Consider the following 23,065-nt stretch of genomic DNA (forward strand, 5'->3'; position numbering starts at 1 on the left):
AGCACACTGCACTTTAATATTTATTATGCAGATTTTTGATGGACTTTGATATCGGGGGCTTAAAACGCCTTGATCTTTTTTTCACCTGGTTTGAATTCACACCAAGGGCTTGTTGATTTTTGCACTGATAATTTCAATATTGGACATAATGATGTACGGGTAAGTCTTATTTAGACGTTGTGTCTGGTGCTTGTCACCTATGAGGTCCTGCCCAGGGCTAAATTGTGCTCCAAACAGTGAGCTGTGCCTGTACTGATATCCTATTTTTATTTATTTTTAAATCTTAATCAGGCTTCATAAGTTGGTGTGTTCTCACAAGGAGAAAAAAAGTTGTTGCCAATTGAGTTTTGGTGTAATTATTCTTACTATTGGCAAATCTTTTGGGTTCTTTTTTTAAGCCTATTTCATAATAATAAAACAACAGTAGAATTTTAAAAAGGACATCCAAGTTAGGATGTCACAAATGGACATCCATGTTCTAGAAATATCCAGTATGAACACCCATTTTACAAACTGAAGCATCCAAATTATGAACAGGAGAAAATAAAGGATATAGATGTCTATATGGCAGCATTGAACACACATATACTCGAATATAAACTGATCTGAATATAAACCTAGGTGACCCTTCCCTCCCCCCCTAAAAAAAAGAGAGGAAAAAGGTTGACTCGAATATATACCAAGATTAGAAACTTGGGTGATCCTTTGTGAGCCAGTCTATAAAGACCAGACATCCTTGCCATAAGTTTTAACACAATTTTTTTTAACATTACATATTTTTATTAGTGTAAAACCCCTGAGGAAGGGGATTTTGATCTCCAAAAGTTAGTAAAGAATGTATTAAAATTAGTCCAACAAACATTTATAAATAGAAAATGGAAATAAGGTAATCTTTTTATCAATACAGCTACACTACTACTTTATTCTAAAGCAACAACAAAAAAATCTTTTGTCTACCTTTTGTAAGTTTTGGTTTCTGCTTTCCTCATCTCTTCACTCTCCATTCCATCCAGGTTCTGCCCTCTTTCTCTGTTCCTTCCCTTTTTCTCTGTCTCTACTCCCTCCGCCATGCTCTGGTATCTCTCCCTTCTCCTTTCCTTCCTTCCTTCCCATCCCAACTCATCCCATGGACTGGCATCTGTCCCTCTTCCCCTGGGACCTCTCTCCTCTCTTCTTCGTCCATCTCTCCCTTTCCCTCCATACTCTGGTATTTCCCTTTCCTCCCTCTCTCTCCTTTCCTTCCTGATGGTTTGGCATCTCAGTCTCCTTCCCTCCCCCCCCCTCCATGCCCTGGAATCTCTCTCCTCTCCCTTCCATCTCTCCCTCTCCCTCCATGCTTTGGTATCTCCTCTCTTTCCTTTCTCTCCCTCCTTTCTCCCTGGTCTGGCATTTCTATCTCCTTCCCTTCCCTCCCTCATGCCCTGGCATTTCTTCCTCCCCCTCCATGACCTAGCATCTCCTTCCCTTCCCTCCATCCTTTCTTTTCCCATGGTCTGGCATCTCTCTTTTATCTCCTCTCCTTTCTCTGATCTTCCTTCTCCCTCCCTCCCTCTCTCTCTCTCTCCCCCCCAAAAAAAAAAAAAATCGGATACAGCATTTCTTCCTCTCCTCTCTCTCCCTGTCACCCTCCAGTCTGCAGCACAACCTTCACAATTCACTGCTTTTGGGGTCAGGCCTTCCTCTCTGCCGGGTCCCGTCTAGTTCCTGTTTCAGCAAAGGCAGGAACCGGCACAGAGGAAGGCCCGATGCCAAGAGCAATGAATTAGGAACACTGCTGCTGCTGCCCAAAAGAGGTTCTTGACGTTGGTGCCAGAGCACTTGGAGCGAAACCGCCCCCCCTCACCCCATTGGTCGCTATTCTGCCTGGGGAGGGGGCACTACTATCCACAACACACACGCCAGAGCTGCTATCCATAATACATGCCCCCACCCCGAGTCACTGACCTCCAAATAACCATTGGTGCTGCAGCAGCTGCATATTCACTGACCACCTTACACCCATAGGGTCTGCCAAGGCCGATCCGCTATATGTTGAACCAGGCGGAGCCTTGAGCATCTGTGCTTGCTCAAGGTCTGCCACCTCCTGCCCTTCCGAGATTCTCAGAGAAGGCGGGAGCCAACAAGCCTCAAGCATGCGCAGATGTTCAAAGCCCTGCCCGGTTCAACATACAGTGGATCAGTGGCAGCACAATCCACGAGTGTATGGAGGTTAGTGAATCTGCGGCGGCAGCACCAATGGGTATATGGGGGATCAGTGACTAGGGGGTGGGGGCATGTATGTGGATAGCGACTCTGGGGACAGTGAGTGTATTGTGGATAGCAGCTCGGAGGGGAGGACACCCCTGTAGTTCAGCAGGAAGAGGACAGCTGTACCAAGTGATCAGCTGGTGGCTTGAATATAAACCGAGACTCCCATTTTTGGGCCATTTTTTTGACCCCAAAATCTCGGTTTATATTCGAGTATATACGGTAGATGTCCACGCAGAGAGGTAGCCTAATGATTAGACCACTGGTCTAAGAACCAAGGAACCCAGGTTTAAACCCCATTTCAGCTCTTTAAGTATATTTTTAAATTGTGAGCCCTTCAGGAAGAAAAAAATGTATATTGTTTCAATAGTCTTCAGGCTTGCAGGTATCTTATATATTCAGGTACAGTAGTTATTTTTTTCTGTCCCGGGAGGGCTCACAAATAAGAAAAAAAAATATATAAAGCTGACATGGGATTTGAACCTGGGTTCCTTGGGTCTCAATCCATTGTGCTAACCTTTAGGTTACTCCTCAGATCTGCATGGTGCCTTATTAAAAATGCCCATAGTATCTGAAGCTGTCAGAGAACCCGGCCAGTTTCACACCACCACTGGGAGATTAAGGAACAGCTGCTCAATCAGAGCACCTTTCTGTAACCCGGATGTGCCAAGTGCCAGGTCTAAATATGGACATCTCTTCCTCTTCTATTATCAGAGCTGGGCCTCCATAATTTAGCCTCTCCTTAGTCCCACTACACCATATCACCTTGACATATAGTATACTGCACTGTTCGACATCTATATCCTGGCTTTATGTAATTGGGATTTGGACATCCTTGCAGTATGGACATCTAAATGCCAGATTTCATGCTTCCACATTAATAATAATAATTATTTATTTTCTTATATACCACCCTACCAACAGATCTAGGTGGTTCACAACAGAAAAAAACCTGAAATGTTTCAGCGAAAAAATACAATTTCATAAAAACAATACTTCATACAGCAGTCAGATACAGCAGTAGTTAAAATACAGTTGCAAAAATTACTAAAGAATAAAAAGTTTAGAAGAATAAGAATAGAACCAACATCGTAAAATTAAAATCAGCATTCTTGTTTTTCAAATAAATAAGTTTTCAATGATTTCCTAAATGTAAAGTAAGAGTACACTTCCCCTTCCGTATTCACGGGGGTTAGGGGCAGAGCCGGCCCGCAAATAATATTTGGGCCGGTTCTGTCCCTAACCCCCACTTCCCCCGGCTATTTTAAGCCCTGAAAGCCCCCCACCCCCCAAGTGATTTAGCGCAGGGGTAGGCAATTCCGGCCCTCGAGAGCCAGAGCCAGGCCAGGCCACCATAATGTGTCATTATTCAGGGTTAATAGTGTTGTGCTGGATTTTAGACAGCAGTGAGTAAAATCTCCATTTCGTAGAGCATGATCAGGCTTCTCACATAGTTGAAGGCTAAAAAAAAAAAAAAGTAATTCAAAGTCTCTTTTTTCGAGAGTTCATCATTGTAGGCAAGCAACAAGCACGACTGGTATGCTCTCTGCTTATTCCTTTTATGAACAGAATCTAACTTACAGATCTGAGAAACATTTTTGTTGTTGGCTTGTTTGTTTTCTACAGTGTCCCCCTGATCCCTGTGGGGGGCCGTGAGAGTCAGAGAACAGGGTCCCATTGGGAAGCAAGTGCAACTGGGGGGTCACAGTTAATGCTTAATGGTTGTTTATAAGTGGAGTTTTTTACCATATGAAGATGAACTGAGGCTTTTTCTCCACTTTTTTTTCTTGTTTTTTGTGTGTTAAGTGAACAAGTAGGTCTTTGTATGAGTGTATGGGTAGACCTGGTAGTGTCTAGGTAGGTCCCTCCTATGGTTTCCAATAGGGCATAATTCATTAGTTTTAGGAGTTTTGTATGTCTCTCCTGAGATTTTTTTTTGTTTCACAGTTAAGCCCATTCTTAGCTATCCTCTTCTAGTTTTCCAATTTTATTTTGTAGATGCTCCAGGTGCAACTCCGGATGCTCAGTGGGAAGGAAATGTGCGCGCTATCAAATGGCGGGACCAGGCTGGAAATTCCCACCGTGGTTGTAAAGGTAACTCTACCGTCTCAGATTGAACCCTATAAAAAAAATAAACAGATTCGGGGAGTAAAACTTGGGGCTGCAGGAACTGGAACTCTGGTACCTTTTACTTAAATAGCCAACAGGATCCCAAATTAACAAGTGTGTATCCAGCTCGATCCAACAGGAAATCATACAACTAAGATCTCAGCAGGTAGAGAAACTGGTTTCATTACTTCAACTTAACCAGCCACTGAATTACTGTACTTTTACACACAGAGGGTGGTGGATGCCTGGAATGCGCTCCCGAGAGAGGTGGTGGAGAGTAATACTGTGACTGAGTTCAAAGAAGAGTGGGATGAACACAGAGGATTTAGAATTAGAAAATAATATTAAATATTGAACTAGGCCAGTACTGGGCAGACTTGCATGGTCTGTGTCTGTATATGGCCATTTGGGGGAGGATGGGCCGGGGAGGGCTTCAATGGCTGGGAGGGTGTAGATGGGCTGGAGTAAGTCTTAACAGAGATTTCGGCAGTTGGAACCCAAGCACAGTACCGGGTAAAGCTTTGGATTCTTGCCCAGAAATAGCTAAGAAGAAAAAAATTTAAAAATTTAAATTGAATCAGGTTGGGCAGACTGGATGGACCATTCGGGTCTTTATCTGCCGTCATCTACTATGTTACATCCCTGGATTCTATTTAAGGCAGCCAAATCTGGGTGTTGAACTTTCTGCACAAATCAAATATGTGCGCAAAAATTAATTCGTTAACAAACCATTAACTAGCAATAATTTGATGCTATCTTCCTGCACACTCTTCTAAAACCCTGTGTGCCTAAATCTCCTAGAGCAGTGTTTCCAAGTTGATCCTGGAGTACCCCCTTGCCAGTCAGGATATCCACAATGAATATGCATGAAATAGATCTACATACAATGGAAGCAGTGTATGCAAATCAACCTCATGCCTAAACATTGTGGATAACCTGAGAACTTGACTGACAAGAGGGTTCTCCAGGACCGACTTAGAACATATAAACAAAAGGTTGCCACACTGGGACAGACTAAAGGTCTATCAAGCTCGATATCCTGTTTCCAGCAGTGGCCAACCGAAGTCACAAGTACCTGGCAAGATCCCAAGGAGTAAAACAGGATTTTATGCAGCTTATCCTAGGAATAAGCAGTGGATTGCCCAGAGTTCATCTTAATAATGGTTTATGGACTTCAGTTTTAGGAAATTATTCAAATCTTTTTTAACCTTGCCAAACTGACCGCCTTTACCACATTCTCTGGCAACGAATTCCAGTTTAATTTTATGTTGAGTGAAGACATACACATATTTTCTCCGGTTTGTTTTAAATACTACTAATTAGTAGCTTCATTGCATGCCCCCTAGTCCTATTATTGTTGGAAAGAGTAAACAAGCTGGATCTACCCATTCCGCTTCATTCAGTACTACAGACCTCTATCATATCTCCCCCGAATCGGCTTTTCTCTAAACTGAAGAGCCCTAGCCACTTTAGCCTTTCCTCACAAGGAAGTCTTCACATCCCTTTTATCATTTTGGCCACCCTTCTCTGCACCTGTTCTAATTCCACTGCATATTTTTGAGATGTAGTGATACAGTATTCGAGGTGTGGCCACACCATGGAATGATACAAGGGCATTATAACATTCTCACCTCTGTTTTTTATTCCTTTTCTGATAATTCCTAACATTTTATTTGCTTTCTTAGCCGCTGCTGCACACTGAGCTGAGGGTGTCAACGTATCATCAACAATGACACCTAGATCCTTTTCCTGGGCGGTGGCTCCTAACACAGAACTCTATATCATGTAGTTATAGTTCGGGTTCCTCCTTCCCACATGCATCCCCTTTACACATGGAATTTCTACCACCAGCTCTCAGAGATGCCTATTATATATCTATCTTTTCATTTAGTGCCACATATTCTAACTCTCCCATCTTGTTTCTTAGGCTTCTGGCATTTGCACAAAGACATTTGAAATAATGTTTATCATTCTTATTTACAACTTGCTCAGCAGTGAACAGTGATTATTTGCATTCTTTAAAATCGAATCTGTTCTGTATTTAAAGACACCAAGACCAATGTTCCCTCTAAGGATTGATGAGGTGTGTACAAAAAAAATATGCATGAGCGACAAGTTACATATTCCACAAATTTATGAGCAGGCGCGGAGGACGCATTTTTAAACAAATGTAGTTTATCCTTGTACTCTTTATGCATTTTTAATCATCTAAGGATATGTTTGTATGTTTATTGTTCAAATGGTTTTATTTATTTCCCCAAATTTATTTTTGTTAAACGCATTGAAAATATTTGATATTGCGTTTAAATCAAAATCTCAATAAACTTGAAACTTGAAACGAGTGCCCGTGAGATTGTGGGAGGGTTAAATACTCAAAACTTAGAAGAATAACAATTTACTTAAAGTTTTTGCTTCGCCAGCTTTCTGGTATCTTTACATACAATGGCGTACCTAGCATATGTAACACCCGGGGCCCATCATTTTTTGGCACCCCCCCTCCAGTGTTCCCGCTAAGCTGCGTTGGCCTGCGCTCGCGCACAAAATATTACATCGCAGCGCAAAGTTTCTCTTCACAGCGCACACACGCGTCGGTAAGGTAAGGGGACGCATTGGGGGGATTGCACTTCCCCACAATTGCCATGCTTCGGTTCCTCTTCTTCCTTCCTTCCTCCACCCCCCCCCCCCCCCGCGGGACCCTGCGGCACCATCAACTCTTACTCCCTCTAATGTCGGCCCTGCAGCTCCAGACTTCCTCGCACCTTCTCCCCTCCCCCTTTGGATCGCTATTATTTTAAATGTTATAGCCGCGGAGCTGTATCCATCAGTGGAGATGTCTAACCTCGGCCTGCCCCGGAACTCTTACTGCAACAGTGACTTCCTGTTCCTGCCTAGACGGGCGGCTGCTGCAGTAAGAGTTCCGGGGCAGGCCGAGGTTAGACATCTCCACTGATGGATACAGCTCCGCGGCTATAACATTTAAAATAATAGCGATCCAAAGGGGGAGGGGAGAAGGTGCGAGGAAGTCTGGAGCTGCAGGGCCGACATTAGAGGGAGTAAGAGTTGATGGTGCCGCAGGATCCCGCGGGGGGGGGGGGGGAGGAAGGAAGGAAGAAGAGGAACCGAAGCATGGCAATTGTGGGGAAGTGCAGAGCTGCAGGGAAGAGTGTTGCGGTACCCAGCTGGAGGGAGAAGGAAGATGAGGGAGGGAATTAAAGGAGATGCCAGGGCTTGGAGCGTAGGAGGAAGGTATGCCAGTCTAAGGGAAAAGGAAGGGGGAGATGTGAGAGCATGGAGGGGGAGCGAAAGATGGAAGAAAAGGAAAGGAGAGAGATGCCAGAGAATCAGGGAAGGGGAGATACCAGACTATGAGGAGAGGTGTGGGAGAGGGAAGGCGAGGAGAGAGATGCCAGACCAATGGGGTGAAAGGAGAGATGGAAGGGGGAGGCATACAGTTTCTGGAAGGGGCATAGAAGGAGAGAAGATGCCATATAGGGGAAGAGAGACGGCAGACAGTGGATGGAAGGAAGAGAGTTACAAGAAGATGAGGAAAGGAGAAACCACAGAAGACAAAGGTAGAAAAAAATTTCTATTTATTTATTGCTTTAGGAGACATGTGTCACTGTTTCTGTGAAGCATTGTATGCAGAGTCCAGCTTCTTGCTGGTTCAATTTAACCTTTGTCTATGTATTTTTATTTTATCCCCCCTTTTACAAAACTGTGAAGCGTTTTTAGCACCAGCCTTGGTGGTAGCAGCTCTGATGCTCAGAATTTTATGAGCATCAGAGCTGTTACCTCCGTAGCTAAAATCCACACTACAGTTTTGTAAAAGAGGGAGGGGTTAGTTTGTGATTACATATTCCTTACTAGGCGAAGGTGTTTTCTGTGTTCTGTGTGTTCGAAAGACATGGTTTTCTGTTAGGATTGACGGTGTAGGATTGATCTGTGCTGGTCTGGCTTGTTTAGTTTTACAATGGGTGTATTGATGTACTGCTCACTGCAATATGTAAGATGCTGCCTTTTCCTAGGTACTCATGTGTGACGTGTGGTTTGTTACTAAAAATCATGTTTTTCTTACAGATGGGGGGGGGGTGCCAAAAAATGATGGGCCCCGGATGTTACATATGCTAGGTACGCCACTGTATGTAAAGATACCAGAAAGCTGGCGTAGCAAAAACTTCTAAGTTTTGAGTATTTAACCCTCCCACAATCTCACGGGCACTCGTTTCAAGTTTATTGAGATTTTGATTTAAACGCAATATCAAATATTTTCAATGCGTATAACAAAAATAAATTTGGGGAAATAAATAAAACCATTTGAACCAGTGTTCCCGCTAAGCTGCGCTGGCGTGCGCTGGCGCACAAAATATTACATCGCAGCGCACACGTTTCTCGTCACAGCGCACGATCGGAAGAGGCGTACGGCAGATGGCAGGGCGGCGAGAGGAGAATCGGGCGAGTTGGCTCATAACTTGCTGGCGCCCGATATTTTTGGCTCACGGTGAAAAAAGTTTGCTCACAACACCCGCCCGCTTAGAGGGAACACTGCCCCCCTCCCATCTGTACGAAAAACATGATTTTTAGTAACAAGCCACACGTCACACATGAGTACCTAGGAAAAGGCAGCATCTTACATATTGCAGTGAGCAGTACATCAATACACCCATTGTAAAACTAAACAAGCCAGACCAGCACAGATCAATCCTACACCGTCAATCCTAACAGAAAACCATGTCTTTCGAACACACAGAACACAGAAAACACCTTCGCCTAGTATGGAATATGTCATCACAAACTAACCCCTCCCCCTTTTACAAAACTGTAGTGTGGATTTTAGCCACGGTGGTAACAGCTCTGACGCTCATAGAATTCTGAGCACCAGAGCTGCTACCACCACGGCTGGCGCTAAAAAACGCTCCACAGTTTTGTAAAAGGGGGGATAAAATAGAAATACACAGCTTCAACGCTCTAGCTCAGGGGTGCCTAAACTTTTTGGGCTTGCGAGCTACTTTAAAATGACCAAGTCAAAATGATTTACCAAAAATAAAATTAAAAAACACAAAGCACACTATACGCTGAGAAAATGTTAATTATCATTCCTATTCTGGGTTTTTTTCAAAGAAGTCAAGGCAGTTTTTTCAAAGAGGTCACCTCAGTAACAATCATACAAAAATAGACAAATATACCCCCCTCCCTTTTTATTAAACCACAATAACAGTTTTTTAGCACAGGGAACTGCGCTAAATGCCCAGCGCTGCTCTCGACGCTCATAGGCTCCCTGCGCTAAAAAACACTATTGCGGTTTAGTAAAAGGGGGCCATAGTGCAAAATATAGACAGCATATATAAATTCAGACACATTTTGATCACTAAATTTAAAATAAAATCATTTTTCCTACCTTGTCTGGTGATTTCATGAGTCTCTGGTTGCACTTTCATCTTCTGACTGTGCATTCAATCTTTCTTCCCTTCTTTCAGCCTGTATGCTTCCTCTCCTCCAGACCTCATTCCCTCCCCTAACTTTTTCTTCCTCTCTCCCTGCCCTTTCTTTCTTTTTTCTCTCTTGATGCCCCCTTTATTTTTTTCTGTTTCCCTTCTGTCTCCCTGCCTGCCCCCTTTCTTTCTTTCTTTCTCCCTACCCTCCACAAAGCCACTGCTGCCACCATCGGGGGAAACAGGCCCCAAAGCCACCATCGCGGCTGCCCCAAGGTCTCTCTGCTTCCCATCGGACCGACCAGCATTCCCCCGACGTCAATTCTGCCGTCGGAGAGGAAGTTCCGCCCAGCCAGGCAGCGATTGGCTGGCCCGAACTTCCTCTCTGACTGCAGCCTTAGGGGGGGTGCACAGCCGGGGCGGACCGCCCCCCCCCCCTTGGTACGCCACTGAAGACGTGGCAGCGGCTCCTCTCATGAATCCCCACGTGCGTCGGAAGTCCGATGCAGTCGGGGATCTTGAGAGGAGCCGCCGCTGCATCTTTCAACTTTAAAATACACTAAGGCCGCCGCCGCCGCTGCTTCCTCTCACCTTCACCCGCCCTCGAGTGAGTGACAGGAGAAAACGTATGAGCGACGCCACTGAAAATAGTGAGCGATCGCTCATGTGCTCAGCTTAGAGGGAACATTGATCCAAGACTACTATCGTCTATTGAAACTTTGATATCAGGTTATGACATCTTTTAAAGATACCTTGCTCTTTTGAGCAACTGTCAGCCTTCCCCCAGTTTCTAGCTTAAAAGCTGCTCTACCTTCTTTTTAAAGGTGGATACCAGCAGCCTGGTCCGACCTTGGTTAAGGTGCACTTCTTTCTGGAATAGGCTCCTCTTCCCCAGAATGTTCCTAACAAATCTAAGACTTTCCTCTCTACACCATCGCCTCATCCTTGAATTGACACTTCGGAGCTCTGCCTGTCTCTTGGGTCCTGCATGTGGAATGGGGAGCCCGTCTGAAAATGCTACCATGGAGGTTCTAGATTTTTAGCTTCCTACCCAAGAGCCTAAATTGGCTTCCAGAACCACATTTCCCTATGTCCCGTACGAGGAACGGCTGGATAAGTTGCAGCTGTACTCACTCGAGGAACGCAGAGAGAGGGGTGACATGATCGAGACATTCAAGTATCTCACGGGCTGCATCGAGGTGGAAGAAGATATCTTCTTTTTCAAGGGTCCCGCGGCAACAAGGGGGCATCCGTGGAAAATCAGGGGTGGGAAACTGCACGGGGACACCAGGAAATTATTTTTCACTGAAAGGGTGGTTGATCGCTGGAATAGTCTTCCACTTCAGGTTATTGAGGCCAGCAGCATGCCTGATTTTAAGGCCAAATGGGATAGACACGTGGGATCTATTCACAGAGAAAGGTAGGGGAGGGTCATTGGGGTGGGCAGACTAGATGGGCCGTGGCCCTTATCTGACGTCTATTTCTATGTTTCTATGTTTATGTCATTGGTACTGACATCCACCAAAACAGCAAACTCCTCCCCAGCACCGTCTAAAATCTTAAGGCAACATGTGAGGTCCGCCATCTTTGCACCAGGCAGGAAAATAACCAAGTGATTCTCATGTCCACCAGCCATTCAGCAATCTACATTCCTATTGATCGAAATCTCTCACTATAACGGCCATCCTAACTCTTCTCTCCTGGGCAAAAGCCCCTGGAGACACATTCTTAATGTGAGAGGATATAGCATCCCCTGGAGGTCAGGTCCTTTCAGGAGACCTTTCTCCTGCATGGCAGCACACAAGCTGACAGACTGCAGGTGGGACCTCTCTCTACAATGACTCCACTATGTACCTCTCTGTTTCCCTCTGCTCCTCCAAGTCTGCTCCTCTAGCCTGTAAAGATTGGACCTGGTCCCTGGGTGCTAGGAGCTCTTTGCACTAAATACACAACTGGGAGATAATCAAACATGTGACATTTAGGGTAATACACTGGATAGTCCCCATCTCGCTGCTGGACTGCTGCCTGCATCTTAATATTGGTAATTTCTTTGTTAAATTGTTAAGGGAGTGGGAATATGTACACTAAGGTCCCCTAAGACTGCTAGTTAAATGCTAGGCTATGGTAAAATTTAATTTTTATTATTATTTTGTAATGTTATTGGTAGATTCACCTCTAAGGATCTGGTAGCCTGTATTTCTAACTGCTAATTACTTGCTAATAGAGAAGCCCTAACTTTGTAGACTTCTAAATTGGTTCAAGGGTCTGTCTATACATTTTATATCAGGTCAGGGATGGGTGGGAGGGAGGGAATAAAAGTCCAAACTGAGGCTTCCTGTGCCTATTAGCTGGGCTGAATACTGATACTATAACAAATTTAAAATAAGCCTCCTTAAATGCTAGCATATGAACGGTAACAGAGATTTTCTATGCTAAGAAAAAACTATCCCTTAAACTCCCTTTCTAAGTAAGCATAGTACTTAAAACAAAGTCCCCGAGTTTACCTGTTTAAATTTAAGTCTACCTTTCCTCAAGTTTACAAGCAATTTCCCAACAAATTCTTACTGGCAAAGATCTCTCTGTCTCTGCAAGTCCTCTCACAGCACCTCTTCTGGGAAACACTGCCGTGGAACTCAAAATCTAAATCAGCCCTGTCCTTTCTGAGCACGCTGCCAAGACCCCCCCATCCACGCTCTCGTCTGGATTACTGCAATGTGCTTCTTGCGGGTCTGCCACTAATGCTGTTGCGTGCCTCTTATTCCGCCAGGATCGTTATACCCACATTACACCTCTCCTGAGGTTGCTTCACTAGCTTCCTGTCCGACTCCGCATACAAACCAAACTCCTCTGACATATACTCGCTCTGCAGCTCCTCATTCTCTCCCCTCTCTTATTGGTCCCTATATTCCCCTGGGAACTCTGTTCATCAGAGAAGTCCCTTCTATCGGTACCCTTCTCCTCTACTGCCAGCTCCCATCTCTGTCCCTCCTACCTTGCTCGTTACATCAGGATCTGTATTCAAATCTACACCGAAAATCAACTTATTTGAAGCTGCATTTAAATCCTAACCCTACCAACATATCTATATATCATCCCCTCAAAAGACCCCCCTACCACCTCTTCAACCCCCTCTAATTCCCTTCATGAGCACTTTCAGACTCCCCTTTGTCCTATGCGATTCTACCTCATCAGCCCCCCCTCTAATTCCCTAAATGAGCACTTGTTCTGACTATCTTTTTGTCCTGTGTGTCTGTCATAGGCCCAAATTCACTAAGCAAACCGATCGGTTTGCGAGCCCTTTGCGACCAAATTTCCCTCCAACCCCATTCACTAAAGCCTGTAGTGATCTTCCCACGCAAATTAGCAAAACCCCATTTAAAATAGCCAAGCGATTGATTCACTAACAATTGCTTAGCTATTTTGAATCGGGTTTACTATTAGCAAACCCGACTGCTCAGACCTGTCAGTAACTGAGTTACCGTCAGGTCTACAGGTTTTTTGACAGGCCTGCCTGTCCTTTTTTATTCATTTTTTACATGGCACAGATATTTTGCTCCTAGACCTTCTACCCCGGCCCACCCCTGGTCGGCCCAGGCAGTTGGGCCCAGCCCACCCACCCTGGTACCTTTAAAATAGTTGGGAGCAGGAGGGGTGTCCGGTCCCTCCTGCTCCTTCTGATAAGGCTTCCTCCATCTTCGGGAGCAGGAGGGTGCCCGGACCCTCCTGCTCCTAGCCGATCTTCGGGAGCAAGAGGAAAGTCCTCCTGCTCCCTGGGCCACCGATGTGCAATAGCAGCCTTAGGCCCCCCACCCCGGCGCATCATCTGATGCACGGGAAGGGACCTAAGGCACTGACTGGCTGAGGTGCCTCGGGCACATGGTTTGGAAGGTTAGTGAATTTGGGCCATAATTAGATTGTAAGCTCTTCTGAGAAGGGACTGTCTCTTGCATGTACAATGTGCATCTGGTAGTGCTATAGAAACAATATATTGTTGCTATTGTTGTGGGCAGGGAGAATTCCAAATATTTCACGCAGAGTTATAGAACGCCACCATTCCTAGACCAAAGAATTGGTTGCCGGCATTTACACCCAAATTTGGGCTTGGGAATGAGCTGTAACTGCGTCAACTTTTTTCCAATCACGCAAATTTGGGCGTCATTTACTGAATCTGGGACATTCCAAGAACACAAGTTTTGACAGGTGTTATTAAATACAGGAAACCTATAAAAAGTCTAAAAAGAAAACCCCTGAAGAACACAGATGCTAATTTTGCAATTAGCGCTTCTTAGTAAAATACAATGGTGTAGGGCACAGGGGGTAAGCATGGTTTGTATTAGAGAATGACACGGTGACAAAATTCATCACCATTCCCGTCCCCGCGGATAACCGCGAGAAATAAACCCATGTCATTTTCTAGTGTCTATTTCAACCTCAGTCCTTCTACGCCAGTATTCTTCAAAGCACAGCTTGCGGGTCAATGGTTGTGGCCATTCATACTCTGATTCTTATGTGAGCCAAGGATAATGAAGCCATTGTGACATCACTGATGTGATTGGCTCTTAGGCACTGGTGGAATGAGGCATTATGACATCACAATATCTGCTCTGGATACCAGAGATTGTCATTCTGTAGTGTCTGTTTCAACCTCAGTCCTTCTACACCAGCATTCTTCAGAGCAAAGCTTGCGGGTCAGTGGTTGTGGCCATTCATACTCCGATTCTTCCCTCTCTCCTTAAAGAATGACATGAAGATGGTTTCCCGCAGGGAAGGGAACGGTGATGAATTTTGTCACCGTGTCATTCTCTAGTTTGTATAATGTGCATGTTTTATGCTTAAAAATATGGTAACTGTTGTGCCCCACCATATCTTGTTTTAACACTACGTTTTCACAGCTTCCTCCATGTCCAAATCTTGACAATACTGTCGTCTGGTAAGTCAAAAACAACAGGCAGATGCCCCAGTATTCTTCCATTTGATGAATCTATAATTTAGATTTGGCTTCTTTGCAGATCAATCTAGTTAGACTGTCAGACGTGTAAAGATAGCCAAATATAAGCAAATTAAGTTAAATATTTAAATCTCTCTCTCTCTCTCTGCAGGTCATTACATTCGTGACGTCTGTGTATATGGACTTGGGGATTTACAATGGATCATTGAATCGCCACATTTATTTGCCAATAAGTTTGAGTTTAGCAAGTACCCTCTTGTAATGGAGTGCTTAGAAAGACGATTTAGATTAAAAGTACTGCAGCAAGCAGAGGTCCCCCTGGAAGCACACTGGCACTTTCAGCTGGATAACTATTTTAATATGAAGCTCAATGTATGAATCAGAGGCATTCCAGATGAAAAATAACTTATTGTACTGTTTTGTTATTTACTGAATTGGCAATCCCTGAAGCTTGAGGATAGCAAATAATGGGCTAGATTCACTAACCTGCCCAAATCGGAACAATCCATTTCCAATTCAGGCAGGTCCGACGAATTCACTAACCTAAAATATGCAGATGGGGCGATCGGAGGAACTCCCCCATCTGCTTGCATGGATCGCGCATGCGCAGACCCGTCCTAGCCGCAACTTTTTTTTTTTACTTTAAACTTCGGGGTCTGACTTTCCTGCTCCTATGCGGCGGTGGCGGCAGCCTCTTCCCTCCTTCCCTTCAGTGCGAGCCTGTGGGTTTAAAGCTGGTGCTGCACTGCGGCGTGCAGCCCAGCTTTAAAACCACGGGCTTGCACTGCGGGGAAGGGCGGCAGAGAGCAGGAGAGTCGGGGCGAGCAGGCAGGAGAGATCGAGGCAGGCAGGCTCGTTCGGGGCTGCAGGAGATGGGGCTGACAGGTTAGAAAGCAGGGCGGCAGAAGGCAGGGCAGTCGCAAAGGGCTTCAGCGACTGGCCCTGAGCAGTCGCTTTTTGCGAGCCCAGTCCGATCGAAAAAAAGTTTAGTGAATCACGTCCCTGCCTATTTTGCATGCAGTTCCCCTCATCTGCATGCGCACACCGGAAGCGGATCGCTACACAGGTTAGTGAATACTGCAGGAGGGAAATCTGGTCACTAAGGGCTCGCAAACCGATCGGTACACTATTGGTTTGCTTAGTGAATCTAGCCCAATGTTTCCAATGCAAGAAGAGAAAAGACGACTTACTAAGCACAATGAAATCACTCCATGGGTCAGAGGTGTCAAATTCAATCACATAAGGGGCTGAAATCTAAAACACAGGCTAAGTCGCGGGCCAAATTTTTTATTAAGATACTTAGGGGTCCTTTTATTAAGGTGTGCTAACCCAGTGTTTTTAAACTTTTGTACACCTATGGACCAGCAGAAATAAAAAAAATTATTCTGTGGACCGGCATCGGTCCGTGGACCGGCGGTTGAAGGACACTGGGCTAAGTCTCTACCCAATGTCCACCCCAAACCCCACCCCCATAATAATACTAATTGCACCTTGCACGTCCCGTGCCTCAACTGGAAGCCTTCCCTCTGACGTTGCAACGTCAGAGAGAAGGCTTCCAGTTCAGGCGCAGGACACGTGTAGGAGCCACTGCCTGTGGCTTTGTGCACTGAATCAGTGAGGAAGAGGGAGCTGGCTCGAAGATAACACCGCATCGATCGCACTGTGGACCGGCGGTTGAAGAACAATGTGCTAACCAATTTAGCTAAATGCTAAGGCATCCATTATATTCCTATGAGCATCTTAGCATTTAGCATGTGCTAAATTGGTTAGCACACCTTAATAAAAGGACCCCATAGTCTTAGTACAAGTATAGGGTTACAACCTCTCCAACTCCATGCCAGCTCTGTGGTGTAAATAAAATAAATAAATAATAAAAAAGAGAGATTGTTCCTCTCTCTTTTAGGTGCTAGCTCACAATTGTCGTCTAACACCTGCTCTAATAGGATACACATTTCAAATCTGACATATTGTAATCACAAAATAGAAAATAAAATTATTTTTTCTACCTTTTGTTGTCTGGTCATTTTGTTTTTCCATCATCTTGGTCCCAGTTTCTCACTAATTTTCTTTCCAGTGTCTGCTGCCCATTTTTTCTCCTCTTTATTCTTCTTTCATTCCCTCCAACGTATTGATTTTTCCCATTCAGCTTTCTTAACTTTTTCTTTTTTGTCTTTGTCCACTCAAATCTTGCCCTTTCTCACCCTTCTTTTTTAATTTTTGGCTACCTCTCAATTCTCCATCTCTTTTCAGTCCCTAGCTCTCTCGTTTCCCTCCTTTCCCAGCCTCCTATTTCCTTCTATCTACACCCCATTACCACATCTCTCCTCCTCTCTCCCCATGGTCCAACGTTTTGCTCCCTTCCTTTTCTGTTGTTCTTCTTCCCTCCCCCCTTGATGCTGAACAATGAGATGGAAGGGGAAAAAAAGAAATGCTGCATCTCTCTTTCCCTTCCACCCCCCAGGCCTAACATTTCTCTTTCCCTTCCAACCCCAGATCCAACTTCTCTCCCTTTCTCTTCCCAACTGCCCCCCATCCTATCTCTCCCCCTGTCTGCCTCCCTGCCTTCCCCCAGGTCTACCATTTCTCCCTCTCTCTTCCTAACAGTTCTCCCTTCAAGTCTCTCTTTCCCTCTTCCTCCACAGCACCACAGGTTCAACTTCTCTCCCTTCTCAAAACATTGCCCACCATCTCTCTCTCTCTGTCCTCTGTTTCTGGACCCATAGGTTCTCCCCCCACACCCAATCTGGCACTGCTTTTAATACCCTCCCCATTCCTACTTAAGAAAACAAAAAACGAAGAACCAGTCAGTCCAGGAGGCTTCCTCAGCCCAGCATGTTCTCCCCCTTCTCTCCGCGTGGTCCGATGTCACTGTCATGCTAAAAAGTGGCCCACGGGAATGTTCCTGGAACTTCCCCTTTTCACGGCCCAGCATGTCTTCCCTCCCATGCTGGTCCGATGTTGCCGTCACGCTGCAAAATCTGCTGGCCTCGGCAGTGATTCAGCATCTTTGTCCTCGGCTACCATTCCTGCTTTCCATCTGCCATGGTCTGTCTCCAATGACGCAACTTCCTGTTTCCGCCTGGGTGGACCACAGCAGACGAAAAGCAAGAAGGGGAGCTGCGGACAATGTTGCTGAATCACTGCAGTGGCTGGCAGATTTTGCAACGTGACAATGACATTGGACCGGTGCTGGAGGAAGACATGCTGGGCCATAAGAAGGGGACGTTCTGGGAGCATTGCCACAGGCCACATAAAACATCCAAGTGGGCTGGATTCGGCCCGCAAGCCTTGTGTTTGACATATGTGCCATAGGTAATACTAATGGATTAACATTTTCCTTGTGAAAACAGCTGTCTTAATAAAGGTAACTATTTTACCAAAAAACAAAACAGACAGAAACCATCTGTCCAAAGATAAACAGCAAATTAGTCACCCATTTTGAGGGGAAGCAGAAAGCGCTCTAGTTTTATGAATGATATACAGTACATGGTCTAGTCTTAAATACAAATGGAAGACAAACTCCTAATAAACCAGGTCCAGTTTCAGTACAATTATTTTTATCCAAGGTAGAACAAAGAAACCTTCCTTTCAACAAAGCTCACATAAAGCATTCAGAATGCTGAGAAGTTTGTAATGTTTACAATTTTCTTGCAGGTAAATAGATACTTGTACCACACTCCAGGTATATGACATCTATCATCAACAAACAAACCACGATACGCACACAGAAGAATATCTATATTAGTTCTGGGTAACCTGGTTTTCGCCTGCAGGAGGGTGTATAGCACTACTGTTAAGATTAATTCTGCCATAATACCGTATATATTTGAATATAAACCTAGATTTTGGGGCCAAAAAAATGCACCCAAATGGGGGTCTCTGTTTATATCTAGGTCAGTGCTCACCCGCTCCCTTTCCAGACCTGTTGCAGGCCTCCAACGGGCCTACGGTAAGCCCCGATGGTCCAGCAGTGGGCTGGGACAAAAGGGATCCCCCCCTCCTAACTCGGCTGACTCTCTCACCTCCCTCCCACCTCCTCAATTAGTAAAAAGTGTACCTTTAATATCTCAGGTGGTTCAGCGCTGAACCGGGGCAGGAACGATCTTTCTATGCTCCTGCTCCTTGCAGAGCCGCTATCTGAATGGTTGCTGCGAGGTCATGGTCTTATGAGGTTGCTGTGAGAACTCGCGGCAGCCATTCAGATAGCGGCTCTGCAAGGAGCAGGAGCATAGAAAGATCGCTCCTGCCCCGGTTCAGTGCTGAACCACCCGGGATATTAAAGGTACACATTTTATTAATCGGGGAGGCGGGAGGAAGGTGAGAGTTGTTAGAGTCAGCCGGGACAGGAGGTGGGAGGGATCCCTCCTGTCCCGGTCCACCAGGGCTTACGGCAGGCCAAGTAGAGGCCTGCAAGGCATCAGGAGAGAGGGGGGACAGGGTGCAGAGGCTGGCAGGGCAGAAAGGGGAGTGAAGCACGGGGGCTGGGTGCAGAGCAGGGCAGGGCAGCTGAATATAAACACCCCAGTTTATATCTGAGTCAACCTTGTTTTCCTCCTTTTTTGGGAGAAAAGGTTTCCTCGGTTTATAATATGATAATTTTGTTGACAAATGCACACGCTTGTCACAAACAGCACAGTAATAATTCTAACAAAGGTTCAGTAACTATCCCTTTTGAAATATTTTAAAACAGAAATGGCTTGATCTTCTGTCTTTTAAAAAACAATCATCAGGTAAAACCAGAATTTCCAATCAACCTGCTAATAAACACACAGACAGGACACATATCTGTGGGAATGTGTGGACCCAGAGAAACCCCCCCCCCCCCCATCCAAAAAAAATGATCAGTTCTTCCTTATTTATTCATATATTTGCTATTCATGTGAAGGTGCACCTTCAAATGGAGCATGGGTAAGGAAAATAGTGTTATATTGTTATTCTGGAAGCAGCTCTGCTGGGCTATAGCTGCATTTTTCACCACCACAAAGGACATAGCATTTGATGCCCTTATCTGTAGGTGCTTGCAAGAAAACTGTAGAAGTATCTATTGTGCCCCAAGGAGTGAGGGAATTCCAGACATCACTCAAGGGCGACACCTAGTGATTGATTCAACAGTGCTCCCCTGCTGGTACCAGATGTAACTGCATGCAGCCTGTGCCTATCACTGGGACAGTTAGAAGGGAGGGAACATAAAAACAATGACAACCCCCCTAGGCCAGGGGTAGGCAACTCCAGTCCTCGAGGGCTGGAATCCAGTTGGGTTTGCAGGATTTCCCCAATGAATAGGCATGAAATCTATTTGCAAGCACGGCTTTCAATGCATATTCATTGGGGAAATCCTGAAAACCCAACTGGATTCCGGCCCTCGAGGACCAGAGTTGCCCACCCCTGCCCTAGGCAGTTACAAATGAAGAATCACAAAGGAGGCAATCCTAATTACTCCTGAAGAGCAAATGGAGCAGGAGGGTTACCAGCCCCGTGGCAGTACTGTGCGCTCTCATGCAAGAGATACAGCTTCAATTTTCCAGGCCAGCCATGGCAGGGGATGCTGTGAAGGTAGTGTCAGTGGGGGTAAGGGGCAGGGGAAAAAAAGGGGATACAATGACAACATACAGTAGCCAGATTCAGGGCTCACGCGGCAGTCTGTGTCTGGCCTAGATGGAAGGAGTGATTATAAATCAGGGAAGATTCATAAGCAGATGCAATAGAATATTGGCGCCAAAACCCAGCAGAGGCTGGTTCTGACTGACTTGAAAACGGAGAAGCAGGAGGACATAACAAGGCCACAGAACCTGGACAAGACACCACAAAAAAAAGGCAATGGGGCAATGATGCAGATGGGACTAAATTTTCAGGGGAAGCAATGTACCCGGAGATCCCATTTGTTCTCTTTTCCTTCATTGAAAGGTTATCTTTATAAGAGATTTTTAGATAGAACCCTTTCTTTTCAGGCTGGTAAAATGAGCAACTGGTTAAAGTGAAACTACAGTGGAACCTTGGTTTACGAGCATAATTAGTTCCAGAAGCATGCTCGTAAACCAAATTGCTCGTATATCCAAGCAAGTTTCCCCATAGGAAGTAAGGGAAACTGCTTTGATTGGTTCCACCTCCTCCCCCCCCCGAGGCTACCGGCGCTGCTCCATTCTCCCCCCCTTGAGGAATCCAACGCTGTTCCAACCCCCCCCCCTGCGATCCGGCATCCCCCCCGCTCGCGTTGCTCCCCCTCCACCGCGATCCTACTTCTCCCCTCCGAGCAGTCAATGACATCCTTCTGGTCTCGCTCCCAATCTCGGAGAGAGTAAGACCAGAAGGCTTTGAGCATGCGCAAATGCTCAAAGCCAGTCCAGCCCAGCCCAGACCAGAAGAAGGAGGATCTCCGACGCACCACCCAGCTGCGCCAGAAGAGGGAGGATCTTCAGGCACCGGCACTGGTGCCAAGTCGGGTAAAGGGTGTCATTGACTGCTCGGGGGTGGGGAGTAGGATTGCGGTGGAGGGGGGGCAACGCGAGCGGGGGGATGCCGGATCGCAGGGGGGGGCGCTCATACAGCGAGGCAAGCTCGGTTTACGAGGCACCAAGTTTGCGAATGTTTTGCTCGTCTTGCAAAACACTCGCAAACTGGTGCACTCGTAAACCGAGGTACCACTGTATTTTGAAAGCTTTTTCTTACCAGCCCTTCAGAAAAATCAGTAAAGACCTAGATTTTTGATAAATTTGTATCTTCATAATTCACACCACTGTATTTTCTATATCATTTGTAACTTCGCTGTTTGTCAGTTGTTTCTTTATTGTGAACCGCATAGAGCTGTTATGGTATTGCGGTATACAAAAATAAAGTTATTCTTATTATTGTTAGACTTTGGCAAAAGAAAAATATATAAGCTTAAGGAAAACAATATGAAATCTCTCACAGACTGCAGCACAGAGACTCCCTGATGACCACTGCATAGACGCTGCCCTATCTGTATCTAATGTAGTGTATCTAATGTAGTGTATCGCAAACAGAGATTTCGGCAGTTGGAACTCAAGCACAGTACCGGGTAAAGCTTTGGATTCTTGCCCAGAAATAGCTAAGAAGAAAAAATTAAAAAAATAAAATAAAATTTAAATTGAATCAGCTTGGGCAGACTGGATGGACCATTCGGGTCTTTATCTGCCGTCATCTACTATGTTACTATGTTACTATGTGTGTCTCCTGAGATTTCAGGTGTGCCGCAGTAAACTGGGGAAGAGGAGAGATGCTGGCATCAGCTGACTGTCTACAGGACATGCCTCTTGCGAAGAGAGGCACATCCTGTAAGCATACACATGAGCAGTGTGTAAATCATCCTCCCTGTACAAGTACTGGCAAATTTTGGAATCAGAAGCACAAGAAAGCATACTTTCATTTTGAAAATTACTCCATGAAATTTAGGCAAAAATTATCTACACCTATTCTTGGCTATGCACAAATTTGCAGGATTAATTTATGTGCAAAAATGTGTTCTCCCCCTCCTCACGCCCATAGTAGGAGCATAAATACAAACCCTTCTTAGCCCTGCACCCAGGAATGCCATCACTCAGATCCAGTAAAATTATACATGTACAGGCTGTACGTACATTATTTTATGTGCCTATCAGTTATGCAATTTTATAAGCATCTATGTGTGTGACTTAAACTCATCTTCTAAAGTGTTTACCATATTTTCACGCATATAACGCACGCGTTATACACGATTTTACAAACCGAGTATAACCATGCACGTTATATGTGTGAGCACGTTATACAAATTTTTTTTTTCAGTGCGATCCGGCATCCCCTCTGCGAACCGGCATCCTCCCCCCCGCTCGCATCACCCCCCCTCCCCCGCGATCCTACACCCCCCCCCCCCCAGCACCGCAAAGATATCGCTCGCTTACCCGATTGGGCACCGGCACCAGCACCAATGCACAGGACGTGCCAGTGCCCGAAGATCCTCCCTCGTTGGGCTGGGCTGGGCTGGGCTGGGCGGTGCGAGGGAGATCCTCCCTCTTCCCTGTGCCGGGCTGGACTGGGCTTTGAGCATTTGCGCATGCTCAAAGTCTTCTGGTCTCGCTCTCTCCAAGATTTTCAGATTCAGAATCTTGGAGAGAGCGAGACCAGAAGGCTTTGAGCATGCGCAAATGCTCAAAGCCCAGTCCAGCCCGGCACAGGGAAGAGGGAGGATCTCCCTCGCACCTCCCAGCCCAGCCCAGCCCAGCCCAGCCCAACGAGGGAGGATCTTCGGGCACTGGCACGTCCTGTGCATTGGTGCTGGTGCCCAATCAGGTAAGCGACCGATGTCTTTGCGGTGCTGGGGGGGGGATGTAGGATCGCG

At 45.7% G+C, this 23,065-nt stretch overlaps 2 protein-coding genes across 4 annotated transcripts in view; one reads left to right on the top strand and one right to left on the bottom strand.

Moving 5' to 3' along the window:
• Positions 1-15,542, top strand: part of LOC117369329 (beta-1,3-galactosyl-O-glycosyl-glycoprotein beta-1,6-N-acetylglucosaminyltransferase 7-like) — a 33,421-nt gene extending 17,879 nt beyond the window's left edge. For both annotated transcript variants that reach the window (XM_033963767.1, XM_033963768.1), the window contains 2 exons: positions 4,246-4,341; positions 14,885-15,542. In XM_033963767.1, the coding sequence (XP_033819658.1) occupies positions 4,246-4,341; positions 14,885-15,111 (323 nt within the window). In that variant the 3' untranslated portion in view covers positions 15,112-15,542. The remainder of the gene's footprint in view (positions 1-4,245; positions 4,342-14,884) is intronic.
• The window catches only part of RTF2 (replication termination factor 2), a 90,423-nt gene that overhangs the window by 41,462 nt on the left and 25,896 nt on the right, over positions 1-23,065 (bottom strand). The window lies entirely within an intron of this gene.

The sequence above is a fragment of the Geotrypetes seraphini genome, chromosome 11 (assembly GCF_902459505.1).
Source record: "Geotrypetes seraphini chromosome 11, aGeoSer1.1, whole genome shotgun sequence".
NCBI classification, from domain to species: domain Eukaryota; kingdom Metazoa; phylum Chordata; class Amphibia; order Gymnophiona; family Dermophiidae; genus Geotrypetes; species Geotrypetes seraphini.